Here is a 14,047-nt window from a genome sequence, read left to right on the forward strand (position 1 = left end):
CCAAATTATAAACCCAAATATCTTGTTTTGTATGCCCTAAATTACATTTTGTTCTTAATAATCTTTCTAATTTGGCTAATACTTTCAAACTTAATTGGTTGGATTTTTTTTTTTTTTTTTTTTTTTTTTTTTTTTTTTTTTTTTTTTTTTTTTTTTTTTTTTTTTTTTTTTTTTTTTTGTTACTTCGCTCTCAATTTAGTTAACGTTCGTTATCTTGCTCCTTGTCATGTTTGGAGGTCGTGCACTATCACACCACCATCTTCATTGTCATTTCTGACACTACCATCTTCATTATCACTTCTAAATTTGGGAAGGAATTGATACCACAAATGTTAGGAGTAAGATCCAGAGCATAAGGGCCTACGACCCACATAAGTTTTTGGTGTCACATAGAGCACATGAAACCTTCGACAAGGTCTTTGGACAGGCATCTAACCAATGAGGTACAATTAGATGGAAACGTTTGACCTACCGAGCTCATCTCCAATTAAATTGAGATATGCTAATTTCTTATCCTCTTGATTCTTTCTACCGTGTTAGGTATGGCCTTGACAATAAAATGACGAGAAATATACCTATAGAATAAATTCATCCTACATATTAAGGTATGCAACAGTTGGAGATTAGGGACGAGTGAAGGTGAAATAATTGTCTATGATGTAAGTTTTCTCGAACACTTGAATGAAGACTAATATTCTCAAGTTAACATGTATATTACTCGGTTAGTGTATAAGAAAATGATAGTTATTATACTATATGACTATATTTTGCGAAAATGTTTCGTAATCTATGAAAGTTTATTGAGTGACATTTTTTTTTTCAAAGAATATAACTTTCAAAATGATTTGTATTAAATGTATCGATCAATTGGTTGTGATCAACATCGTGAACATGAATACATTTCTTTTGACAACAAAGTCAAAGAAATTTGTCTTTTCTCCTTCCCATTCAACCTAACTCGTCTTTTATATATTCCTTCATTAAGAAAATTGTTCTTTTTTTTATTCTCGATTTTTTAGTCTTTTTCTTGTAAAATTTAATACCGTATTTATAAGCTTATACAAAACTAGGTATTATATCTTTAAAATCATTTTAATTTAGGTATGATTTAAATATAGTAAAGGTTTTATATTTAATTTTGTAGACTTCTATAATTATATCATTTTCAATATAATATTAAACACAAAATGATTATAGATACCTCACTGTGTCCCTGATCTTTAGAACATTTCTTAAAAAAAATCTCTAATATTCTTTTAAAGGCTTGATTTCATTTGGATTATTTATATCTCTAATTGGACCCCCATACTTTCACAAAATATTTTAAAAAATGATGGGTAAATTTAAAAATGTAGTATCATATATAATAAAATAATGAAATTTAGATTAAAAGGAAGCAAGTGGGAAGAAAAAAGAACGGTGAAGAGAAAAAGGAAATTATGCCTTTTTCCACTAACTGAATTCTGTAGGCTGAAAATAAAGAAACAAAAAAATGGTACACACCTTTATTATCATTTGAATTTTTGTCTTCATCCACCGAACTAAACCCATTTTACTTGCCCTTCAATTATATATATCTAGATATATATATATATAGATATAGATATAGAAACAAAAAATGGTACACACCTGACTTTTTTTTTCCTGGATGCATAAAATAATTAGCAAGCAATTCAATCAAAACAGCATGAGCATTTCATGAACATCTATTCTGATAAAACATAGCACTGTAACATTGAATGAAATTATGTTTTATTCAACAACAGAGTGCAGTCTGCAAAATGCTGATTCCATACAAAGGAAAGGATTTCATCTCCATAATACACATGCAATTTAAGCCGTTTCCAGGCACCACAAAAAGAATAACATAATTTAGAGGTTCTTACTGCAACCTTTTAAGATCAAGAAGTTCAATTTTTCACGGTTGTCACATGCTTCAGGAGCATGTTCACAACATCGTGTGAAATTCTAGCAGACTCTTCTTTCAGGTTTTGAATCTTTACATCTGTCTCAACTTCGAGCCGCTTAACATTAGCTCCTGAATCTCCGCTACTCTGTATGATCAAAAGATGAAGGTGAGATGGGGAAGCAAGGGCAGAGTTCTCGGAAATTTTAACATATCAGGATTGTTTTTCCACAACAAGAGACAATGTGTGTTTGTAATAATAATTCTATACTAACCTCAGTGAGTTTTCTTTGGAATTCAGACTCGACTTGGGCACGATATGCAGCAATTTCCCTTTCAGCCTCTTCTTTGGCTTGTTTCAGTCTAGCCAATTTTGCTAAAAGAAAAGGAAAATCAAGTTGTTGAGTTATAAATTATGTCTAACTTCAACAGGTTCATAAAGCAATGAGAAAAATGTAGATCAATAGCGGGAAAAGAGGAGATGATAATGATCCTTCTTCACACTTCACAAACTCATGTCAAGCAAATTATGAACTAAAGTATGGAACTAAATGCAATTCGAGGAAATCAACCTATATGGACCAAATAACAAATTTTACATGCATATGAATGATAAACAAAGTTTACCATTTCTGGCAGCATTGACAATGTGCTGAGCTTCTTGCTCTGCAGCAAGCAATTGTTGGATACCACCTTGACCCCTAGTTGCCATATTCTCCTATAAAAAGAAAATGACTTTATGGAAAAGGTAAACAAGTAAAAGAGGCCATGAAACTCAGCAAAGAGACATCCTGATCAGAAACTGTGATGCCAAATACAGTCGCAGATATCATCATGGTTAATTTTTCTTTGATGAGATCATTGTGACTAAATGAATCGAACCAATTTCTAAACTCAAATCATGGTAGTAACAGTAGTAATGGACCAAATTATCACACAATCGTGCATTAATACACAACAAATAAAAGGATTTAATACTTCTAAGAGTACGTCGAAGTTACTCTTTCAACCTCCACAAAAGCCATGAGGCATGTACCTTCGGCTGATGGAGCCCTACTCCTCTTAGAAATCAAACAAGCCATAAATCTTAAAACGCAAAGTTGTACTTCAAAAGTTGCACTTTAGGTGTTCTGGCTCAAGAGTCTTTCCAAACATCGTTAAAGAATTGTCGTGGCTTCTATGCTCAGTCAGCAACTATTTCAATCTTGTTTCGTCTTAATGTAGTCTAATCTAGTCTATAAAGTTTAAGTTACAGTTCATCTCCCTAACAATCTAATTTTAGTCTGAACTCTTAGTCCTCCGTAGTTATAGCATTAACAGGTAAAGTACAAGAAAACGATTGAATGTTCCTCATCTTCAGTTTCAAACCAAGTCAACTTAGAAATTTGATGCACGGAACAGGAAACAATCTATATCTCAAATGTTTCTCATATATTAAACCCAAACCTAGTTCACGAAAAGATTGTTCTACTCAGAATAATTGACAAAAGTTTCAGTTTCTTAGATAGAAAATCATAAATCAATAGTGTGCGTCAAAAGTAAGACTGAAAACCTTTAAGTACAGCACATCAAATCAAGGTCAAATTTCAAATTCCGAATTCCAACACTCCAACGCTTGCCAGATACAGTCTCCTTCACCCGGCGGGAGCGGATTAAGCGTATATGCCTATGTTTCTCGATTCGTCAGTGTCCAAATCTAAGAAAACAAAGAGATCACCCTAAAAAACTTCTGCTATCAATCCAAAGAGGACCGGAAGCACATAACAAAAGGATCCAGCAACACAGATCTATCTCGTGAGTAACCACTGTCTATCAGCCGTACACCGGAATCAGCGGGACAAAAGCAGAATAAAGCAATCGACACTCAAAGAAGTAGAAGAATTAATCACACACAACGGAATAACAAAGCATTGAACAAGATCGAGCAATCGTAGATTCAGATTCCAAAATAGCGGATCCTGATTAGAATTAGAGAGAGAGAGAGAGATAGGAAGCAATTATGATCGGTACCTGTAAATTGGAGATTTTCCCGGAGCGAAGAAATCGGAAAACTCAGATGAAATCGGGGCGCTCTTTAGACGGAAAGTGTAGAAGAAAAAGAAGGAAGAAGCGAGATTTGTGGTGCGATGGATTTTAATATAACTTTTCAGAGCAAAACTACGCGGTCGCGAGGAACACGATTCTTCTTCGCTAGACCGGGAATTACTGTTTAGGTGCTCGCTCGTCATTTTCCTTTTTTTCTTTTTTACCGTTAAAGTTTTAACCCTGCGGGTGAAAAAGGGAATCTATTGGTTAAACGAGGTAGTTTCCATACCAACCGTATTAATTTCAAATAATTAAAGATTGATTTATAAATTATTTTGAACATAACTTTAATTATTTTAAATTAACATCCAAATATTGTAGACTTCGGAAACGCGAACACAAACCGTGCATGGTTGTTGTCACTTCATATAGTAAGGTGTTGGATTAAATTCAGTAAAGATTGTGTTTAGTTGTGAATTGTTGAGATTGGAACCGTGTACAGACGGTCGATGGTAAGTCAAAAGATGATGTCAAGTTATCATGTCCTTTATATCCTAGGCAACACAAAGCTACAATTGTCGAGTAAAGGATCATGATATTCCAAGGGTGAGCCAATTTAGAAAGACCATGCTCAATTCGGACCATAAACAACAACTCGCCCGCATGAAAAGTAGTGTATATAAGAAATTATACTCGAAAAGGTTACCTAATTTAGATGAATCTCGAAGACAGATTTAAAAATAAATAAAATCATGCGTAACACGTGCACGCATAGAAAGAAAACTCAAAATCAAATTAGGTAAGGCAATAAAAACAGCTTTTAACTTTAAAAAAAATAAACAAAAAAATAAAGAAAAAGACCCGGTTGAGTGGAGTGGACCACACCGCCCAATGGATAATGAGAAGACACGTCACCGGTAAAACGCACCAATTATTGGCTTTCCCTCCATTACTAATGCTACACGTAAGGCCATACTCTGCCACTGAGTCATTGCACCCAGTGCCGGTAGCCGGTAGTCGGTACGTTTCAAAGCGTGAGAGATTCCTTCTTTTGACACGTAATTTTATTAATGGATTTTAAATTAGGTTATCGACCAAAAAAAAAAGTTAGCTTACAAATGAACGTTGTTAAAAAAAGTTTAAAAACTACCATTCTTTTATTTTCAAAGACGTAATATTTTAATATACTAATAGAAAATAGATGCTAAAATAAAGAAATTTAAAGGTGAAAGTGATCCTATTTTATAGAAATCATATTAACCTGAGGGACTTGAGGGACTAGTGTCTTTGTTGGCACACTGCTCTGTGTCTGCCTCTAATACAATCATTCATACCATTTGTAATAGTTCGAAGTCACTGCTAGTAGATATTGTTCGTTTTAATTGGTTAGTTATCATCATCTACTTGTTCGTTTTAGTCGATTAGTTATCATCATCAACATTTTAAAATGTGTTTTTGTACCGTATGGAGTACTAGTTAGTTAGAATAGAGGCGAGTTTATGAAATATTTTTTAGATTGGATTATTTAGGATAGAGGTTAAGGATATTTAGTAATAAATTATAGTTTACCATATATATTATATAATATTTGATATTTTATTATAAAGCAAATATCTAATATTTATCTTATTATCATAGGTATCTTTCTATTTATTGTTATTTTCATTTATTACTATTTACATATCCTTGTAATTCATTTGATTATAAATAAGATAATTTTCACACCATTTAAGTGTGGTGGATTAATCAAACATTCACAATAGACATGTAAAAGTTTTTTTTTTTTTTTTTTTTTTTTTTTTTTTTTTTTTTTTTTTTTTTTTTTATAATTTGATTGATCGATCTAAAAAAATTGTGTGAATATAATAATTGAGATGAGATGATTTTTCAAAAATTAAGGTATTCAAACCTTTTTCATTAACTATTTATTTATTTTCTTCCCTCTTGTCTTCTTTTTCCGTCAAGGACGACCAAAGTTATTTCTTCTTCCTTCCGCAAGGAACGATGGGTTGCGGCAACTTGCAACGCTTTTACCGACGTTGTACAAACCAATTGCAGAGGGAGCGAGAAGAAACTCGTGAGGGAGAGCAAGAGCAAGAAGAAGCCAAAGTTTGATGATGCCAATAAAAAATTAGAATGGTCTGTTTTTAAAAACCGGTCAATTTTGAGATTAGTTTACTTCCGCATTTAATAAAGAGTCTTTAAATGTTATATGTAATAGCTTTGAATTTTTCATTGAAGATCCATTTAGTTACCATGGTTTTAATTATAAATATACATATAAATTGAAAGTACTCATTTCGAATCCAACACCATAACTAAGTCGAAATTCATTAAAATTCGACTAAAAAACAAAAATCAAAATCAAAATTTACAGCCCTAAACAATTTGGACTCTCCATTCCATCGACTAAAACTCGTGTCTGGCAACCAAAATCTCAGAATGAAGAATATACCAGATCGAAACCAGAAGAAAGGACGGAGAAATCAGAGATCTCAAATCCGGAGGGCAGGGTAAGAGTAGAGCACAATATAATACAACAAATACCTAATCGCGATCTTAATCTTAATCGCAATCTTCGGAATCGTCTTCAGCAATAGTCTCCAAGCGAGGAGAATTGGAGGTTTTGGAAGGAGAAATAAGAGGCGGAGGAGCGACCTCGATCCAGGAGCTCAAATTGGTGGGTGCCTTGGCCATGGAAGCGCCGAAACGGTGGTTTATGCGAGAGAGAGAGAGAGAGAGAGAGCGTGGAAGAAGGGGAGTGAGGAGAAAATGGAATGGAAGAGAATATTTATAGAGTGAAGAGAGGGGGGAAATGGGGAAGAAGGAGGCGGAGGAAGACGAAAAAGAGAGATTAAAAAACATGGAATGGAAACGCGGAGAAATTTTTAAAGAGTCACGTCATGAGCCACCAAACTCTCCACCTCATATCCACGAACCTACGCTCGCTCTTTGGATTTTCTGTGACATTCATGCCTTTTGAGAACCACTTCTTTCCTTTCACTTTACTCATTCAAATCAAATACAATATCATCCATCTATATATTTATTTATCACTCTTATAGTGTCCCTTTTCCTTTTTACATTTCAATTAAATTTGGCTTATCCCAATCTAAAAGTAAGTCTAAAAGCCCGTCGCCATTAAAGGAGAGGCTTCCACACCCTTACGTTGTGATTACAAGTTTAAGTTTAAATTATAGTGAACATTTTAATTTAATTTTTTCAAATGAAAAAAAATATATTATTTTTAGAATTTCTTTTAATTAAAATTACTCATTTAACCCTAGAGATTCAAAAACAAGTTCGATTATTAGATTAAAATTAAAAAAAAAAAAAAATATTGATGTATGTATGTGAGTATGCATGTATTCAAAATATTTGAAACAAAAAATGATTTCTCGCGAACAACCTGATCCCATGTGTTTTTTTATCTCGACCCCATTGCTACAAAACTAAAACTATATGAAAAATTAACAGGTACATTCCTAGTTGGGTCTAGAAGAGGCTATTTGGTGTTTGTGCCTTGTGTGTGTGTGTGGTTGGGGGTGGTGGAGTAGCTTCTAAGTTGGTGTAAATCAACACTATCAAAACATCACAACCCTTACTCTTCCCTTTCATGGCACTCAAAACTCAAATCATCTGTCTTCGCCCCAAACACAATTTTAAAAGAAATGAAAGAAAAAGGCTAATCCTATTGATAAAGAGTAGCTTCCACCCAGACTTCCAAACTTCAGGATCTGTTCCAGAGCTCGCTTACTAGCATCAAAAGCCACATAAAAATACAGGATTCTAGCATCAAACACGGGGAGGGTACACGGACCACCCACAGACTACATATCATCTTCATGTTTGGGTAATTCAAGTCTCTGATTTACGGTTTGTTATCTCTACTTATGGCATAACAGATCCTCAATGTTAGCAAGCCTTGCAATTCGGGCGAAAAGAATGTAATCCTAATGAAAGCCAAAATTCCTTCCCACAAGGTTTGTTTACCTATCACGTCACTTCAAAGATGAATCCTAAAGAAGAGGGTACACGAAACATCAACCCCATCTCTGACGAAAATAATTGGTTTGCAACTACATCAAAACCAAGATTCTAAGACATGAACGCACACTTTCTCATCTTAGTGTGAGAACCTAAAAGAAACTCACAATCAAACTTTATACTTTGTTTACTCAACTCGTAAAGGCAAAGAAAAAAGGGATCCACCTCGAATCTAAACTCTTTCTCCTTAGCACAAGCACTAAGTAAACCAAGATTCTATGCCACGATCTGTCGTGTTAGGACTATCTTTGTGTACTATCGTTAATTTTAGATAACCATCTCTGTATTCAAATTTCATTAACCCATGAGCTAAACCTTTATATAATGGCAAAGGCTATCCCATTCGGCTAAGCTTCTGATAATTGATAATATAATGGGCCTAACATCACAAGGGCTACAGGCAACTAACATGCAAAAGCCTCGAACTAATTGTATAGAAGCCTATTTATTGCTAATGAATCTATGGCATGAAACTGAACAATTTTAGAGAATTTATGCCTATTGGGCAATTTAGAAAAGAACAAGATTTGATTGTCCTAGGATACATCATGGACATAATGGGCCATCCAATCCTCTACACAAATCACCATTCCTATATGAAAGAACAAAACAAAAAGTGTCGTAGAATGGCCAATCTTTGCATCAACCCATGATAGTATTGCCGAATTCAAGTTAGCTTTAAAATATTACATATGCTCTAGGCAGGGATAAGCAAGAAATCTAATCTGCAGCAAATCATGGAAACTAATAACAGAGAAAATACAATTGATCAAAGATGAAACAGAAGATCCTAACAAATCATGGAAGCGCCCCTTAAACGATCATAACAAATCATGAAAATACCCCGTAAAGATAAGAACGAGCAATTGTAGGCAAGAGTTTGATTGAAAAAAAAAAGTAATCTAACCGGATAATCACAATACGGTCCTTGCACTAGTGATAGAACAGAAATGGGGCTTTGATATTCATTGCAATAATCCAATGCAAGCTTTTAAAAAAACCGACAAAAATCACAGATAAACAAGAGAGAAGAACCGCCCTAAAACTTACGTTAAATAGCAAAACTGAAAAAACAAAGATGTAGTAGTAAATTCAATACCCCTCATTCTAAAAGGGTGGCTAAAGAAAGTTTTACTCTCAATCTTGGGGGATTTCAACGTCGCCGTCAGAAATTTCCTGTTGAAGATCCTTAGGGTCCTTGCCATCAACAGTACAACCAACAGACACGCAAGTACCAAGGATCTCCTTGACGCTACCTGAGAGGTCCTTAGCCATCGATCTGGGCCGCATAACCCTAGCAATCTCAATCACATCATCAAGAGAAATGTTTCCATTGTGCTTGATGTTCTTAGTCTTCTTCCTGTCACGTTCCGGCTCCTTCAAGGCCTTAATTACCAAAGCCGCCGCAGAAGGCACAACGGAGACCTTCGCCTGACGATTTTGGACGGTGAGCTTTACAGTAACCCTGAGACCTTTCCATTCCTTAGCAGTCTCTTTAGCAATGTCTTCTCCGATCTTCTTAGGGGAAAGACCAAGAGGACCGATCTTCGGAGCGAGAGAACTAGCAGCTCCGACCTCACCTCCGGTCACACGAACAAACACATCAACCACCTGACTTGGGTCGAACTTCGGCGGCATGATTCGGCAGCGTGAAGGCTGGTGGGTCTGAGAGATTCCACAGAAGGAATTCCAGCCACTGGTGAACTAACAAAACGGCGAAGAGAAAATGGCGTGGCGTTCAGTCGATTTATGCTAGGGTTTTGGATATAGCTGCGACAACGACGATGTGTCGGCCCATTGTATATTGAAAACCCTAATCCGTTACTCTTGGACGCATCCCTCGATGTGTCGGCCCATTGAAAATTGTTATTCTCGAAAATGGCCCAAAAAACTTTCAGATTTGGAAAATGGCCCAAATATTTAAAATACTTTTTTCTACACCTCGTTGATGTTTCTAATTCGATATTTTGGTCTAAATATATTTCCAAAATCTAACTTTTGGAAATTCTCATTGAAGAAATAAATAATTTTATATTAAAAAAATACTAATTAATTTCATTTAAATTATGCTACATTATTGTACAAAAAAGTCTACCTCTAAATAAGTGGAATATTTTTTTTTAGAAGCATTTGTAATATATATAAAAATAAAATTAGTCAATTAATTTAACTTATTGTTTATTATAAATTGGTTTTGCATTTTTTTTTTATGAAAAATAATATCTGACAATATAGCATTCATAGATATTTGTCTACAAATATAATTGGCGTGTCGTGAAAAATAAATAAAATGACAAGAAACGAGAAAGCCAACATCATTAATTATCAAAATCTCTATCTTACCTACTCGTGGAGAGTTGACGTAAACTATATTATACTTCAAAGAAATAGCAAATTTGAAAATGACTTAATCAATAATATTAATTTATTTTTTAATAAAAGATTAAACCTCTAACATTATGATTATTTTTAATGGTAACTTTTATTATTATAAATTGAATAATAATTCCAAAATTATTGACAACTTTTAAAAAGACTATTTTTTTTTATTTTAAATTTGATGAACGAAAAAATAATGATTTTTAGTCATTAAATTATTATATGTACTGGAAATTCAAACTTAGAATAAGATAAAGCTTAAAAGGATTGAAGTAAAAATATTAAAAGTTAGTTTTTAAAAGAATATTAAGGTTATACTCGAGTGCAAGAAACAAACACTTAGGCTTTAAATTGCCTTGTATATCCAAAGTCTAAAAATGTGTATTATTAAGAAAAGTAGACAAATTAGGGGGAGACAATTACTAAATTGACACTCCCCATAATGTTTTTGTATTTTTAATTAATTATAGCTAATCAATGAGTAATAATTTCTAATTATTAAAAAAAAAAACTCATACTAAATTAATCATAGTGGAAATAATTAACGAAATACATTATTTAAATAATTATTTTATTAAGTTGGAATTTAAAAAATTGATCTATTAAAACCGGTGTGGGACCCCCCGACGTGAGGGTGCAAGGAGAGAGAGTGTGTACGGGATAATATTGTATGTTTTTCTTCTATTTAATTCAAAAGAAAATGATTGGAACACGTGTCGACGTATTATTAATTTTGTTTTAAAATTCGTCGTTATCTTCTATTACACCAATCGTGGGATGCAGGAGGTGGGGGCAATGAAATTAAGAAAGAAAGGAATATATATATATATATATTTATATAATATAAGTTTAATTTGTCCGACGTGTCGTTCCGTGGGCAACTGAAAATTAGACCGGATATTGTGTGGTGTCGTGTCGGATCGTACTTGTCGTCTGCTGTAAATGCGGGATTTTACTACCATCATCTCTGGCCATTGGACTCGAGCTCACGTGGATATGATGTACTTTCCTTTATTGATCTAAAATAATTGACTTTTTAAAATATATATTCTTTAAAATATATATATATATATATATATATATATATATATATATATATATATATATATATATATTTTGCTCTAGTTAATCAATGATCTTTGAAGAAATTTACCCGTTGAGCGAGCAGAGAACACGTCTCTCAAAAAATGAATGAGAAATTTCACATCGATTGAAAAGTAAAATGAAACATTTCTTATAAAATGTGTGAAATGAATAAGAGGGTGAATTGTGATATCTCACATCAATTGAGGAGGAGAACGAAAAATTTATTATAAAAGTATTGAAACTGCTATCTGACAAACGCATTTTTATACTGTGAGGTTAACGCGATACATAACGTGCCAAAATGAACAATGTTTAGACTTTTATCGTGAGTGTGGGTAGGCTTGACTTAGTAAAATGCTCAATTCGATAATTTCATTTGATTTTGCTCTGTATGAGTTTTTACCGACTATATGATCGATATCATGTGTTCCCCACTATATTGGTTGAATTTGACTTATCACGTACATTTTTTAAATTTTGAAAAATGGGGTGAAAATCCGACCGCGAGTGCACGGTAAAACCATGTGGGCATTCGTGCTCTAGAATTGTCTCTCCACTTTTTTAAAAATAAATAAATAAATAAATAAACGTTTCGTTCGCCGGGCAAAGAAGGCGGGGGGAACGTGAACTTATCCATTAAAACCATTATAAAACTGGTGGGCCAAAAATCAAAATAATTGTATACTTTGATTACTTCAGAACAGTTGAATTCAATCACAGCAAAGAAGAAGAAGAAGAAGAAGAACAAAATCCAAAACTCGAAAGCATCGATCCATTATCAATGGCGTCAAGGAGAGGATTAGGCTTTGGATTCGGTTTCAACTCGAAACCTAACTACATCTATCCTGCGTCGGAGACTGCTGCCACCGCCACAGTCAACCATGCTGACTCTTCTTCCGCCGATAACTTCTTCGAGTTCGACGAGGCGGATATCTGGACATCCGCTCATACTCCGCCGCTGGAATCGAGGAAGATTTTTCCGATCCCGAACAAACTTCCAAGGAGGAGCGGCGCTGCGGCGTCGGGGGAGAAGGCGGTGAAGGCGTCTTCGTCCTTACCGGTCAACATTCCGGACTGGTCGAAGATTCTGCAGAGCGACCAGAGCAAGCAAGGCCGGAGAGAAACAGAGGAAGAGGATTTCGATTATAGCGATGACGACAACAACGACATTCGGCGGGCGCCACCGCACGAGTATTTAGCGCGACGGCGAGGCGATTCGCTTTCGGTTCACGAGGGGATCGGAAGAACGCTGAAGGGCAGAGATTTGAGAATGGTGAGAAATGCAATTTGGGAAAAAACTGGGTTCGAAGATTAATTAAAATTAGTTTTTAAATAGCAAAAAAAAAAAAAAACCACCGTGCAATCGGTACCGGAAATTATACTTAGAATAATCCATTGTAATTTTCCATTAATTTTCTCTCTTTTATTTCTTCTTTTTTGTCAATTAAATAAATTTCTCCGAGTTTAAATACTTAAATTCCGATATTTAGCAAATATGCAAATTATAATTGTTTTTTTGAATAAAAAACAAAAATAAAACTACTAAATTCGACACGTGGCGAATTGGGATTGGTGAGCAAAATGAATGGGTATTTATGGGAAGTTCTTGGGTTGATTTTCTTGTGTAGCTTATCCTCCTAGACAGGGACATGGGCCAATATTTTTAAACTTATTTATTTTAGATTTTAATATTTTGCTTTCAATTGTCATTATCAAAAAAGAGACAAAATAAAATAAAAAACGAGCCTTAGATTTTCTTTTTAATTCCAAAAATGTTTTAAAAATATTAAATAAAATTAAAATTTTTAATTTAATTTACAAATGAATGGATGAAAACTGTTTGTAATAAATAAATAATTGAGTGATAATTAAATATTATTGAAAGAGTTATTGACCAAAAAAGGAAAGGAAAAAAGAAAAACCACTGCGGAATTATATTAATCCAACGGCGCTGCTTGGTTTGTTCAACAACCTCTAAATGATAATGTCAAAATTATCGTATTATTTTTTAATTTAAGGATAAAATTGCCATTTACGTGTTATTACTATTATTTTAAAAATTACGACATTTCATAATTATATAAAAGGAAATCACCTAGAATATAAAATGAAATTATTTATTATATTCAATTAAACAAATTATTTAAAATTTAACCACACGAATAAATAATAAATTTGGAATTAAGTTGGATGGAGAATCAACTTCCACCTTTAAGTAAAAATAAAAGGGACAAAAAAGTCTAAACAGTCATTTTCATATGTATTATATAAATATAAACGATAAATTATTAATAAGAAAAGCATTAAAGAGTCTTTAATTCAATATAATATTTTAAATTAATTCGACTTTCTTCATCACTCCTGCCAATTTATTACTTATGAACTTAAAAAAATAATACTTAGAAATTAACGATAATTCAATGATCAAAATTCAAATCATTTTGTGTCAATTATTATAATGTATTTTAATTTACTTATTAATTTTAAATTACATTATAATATAACCAACCTTACACATAAAATCAAATTATTAATCACATAAACATACTAATATATATATATAATTTTAAAATTTCATCGCATCATTTATAATTTGGCTAAAAT

At 33.3% G+C, this 14,047-nt stretch overlaps 3 protein-coding genes across 4 annotated transcripts; 1 reads left to right on the plus strand and 2 right to left on the minus strand.

The window, feature by feature from the left end:
- Positions 1-1,712: 1,712 nt before the first annotated feature.
- Positions 1,713-4,102, minus strand: LOC111482504 (V-type proton ATPase subunit G-like). 2 transcript variants are annotated; one of them, XM_023128317.1, is made up of 4 exons: positions 3,917-4,102; positions 2,534-2,641; positions 2,182-2,282; positions 1,713-2,054 (listed from the first exon to the last, which is right to left on the minus strand). In XM_023128317.1, exons 2-4 carry the CDS (start codon positions 2,616-2,618, stop codon positions 1,911-1,913), a joined length of 330 nt encoding a protein of 109 aa, XP_022984085.1. In that variant the 5' UTR covers positions 2,619-2,641; positions 3,917-4,102; the 3' UTR covers positions 1,713-1,910. The 2 variants fall into 2 exon arrangements, with proteins under 2 accessions (XP_022984085.1, XP_022984083.1); XM_023128315.1 differs by having other exon boundaries at positions 2,534-2,624; positions 3,917-4,098.
- Positions 4,103-8,912: 4,810 nt separating this feature from the next.
- On the minus strand, positions 8,913-9,734 carry LOC111482107 (60S ribosomal protein L12-1-like). The gene has a single exon (XM_023127768.1). It carries the CDS (start codon positions 9,614-9,616, stop codon positions 9,116-9,118), a length of 501 nt encoding a protein of 166 aa, XP_022983536.1. The 5' UTR covers positions 9,617-9,734; the 3' UTR covers positions 8,913-9,115.
- A 2,310-nt stretch (positions 9,735-12,044) lies between these two features.
- On the plus strand, positions 12,045-12,851 carry LOC111482223. Its single transcript, XM_023127911.1, has one exon. The coding sequence runs from the start codon at positions 12,225-12,227 to the stop codon at positions 12,756-12,758; it is 534 nt and encodes a 177-aa protein (XP_022983679.1). The 5' UTR covers positions 12,045-12,224; the 3' UTR covers positions 12,759-12,851.
- The last annotated feature ends 1,196 nt before the right edge of the window (positions 12,852-14,047 follow it).

Source organism: Cucurbita maxima, unplaced genomic scaffold, assembly GCF_002738345.1.
Source record: "Cucurbita maxima cultivar Rimu unplaced genomic scaffold, Cmax_1.0 Cma_Scf00007, whole genome shotgun sequence".
NCBI lineage: Eukaryota > Viridiplantae > Streptophyta > Magnoliopsida > Cucurbitales > Cucurbitaceae > Cucurbita > Cucurbita maxima.

Coding starts and splice junctions, on each gene's coding strand:
- LOC111482223 (XM_023127911.1), top strand. CDS start 12,225: ATGGCGTCAAGGAGAGGATTAGGCTTTGGATTCGGTTTCAACTCGAAA.
- LOC111482107 (XM_023127768.1), bottom strand. CDS start 9,616: ATGCCGCCGAAGTTCGACCCAAGTCAGGTGGTTGATGTGTTTGTTCGT.
- LOC111482504 (XM_023128317.1), bottom strand. CDS start 2,618: ATGGCAACTAGGGGTCAAGGTGGTATCCAACAATTGCTTGCTGCAGAG. Junction 2,283..2,533: donor TGTCAATGCTGCCAGAAATG/GTAAACTTTGTT, acceptor CTTTTCTTTTAG/CAAAATTGGCTAGACTGAAA. Junction 2,055..2,181: donor TCCAAAGAAAACTCACTGAG/GTTAGTATAGAA, acceptor TTGATCATACAG/AGTAGCGGAGATTCAGGAGC.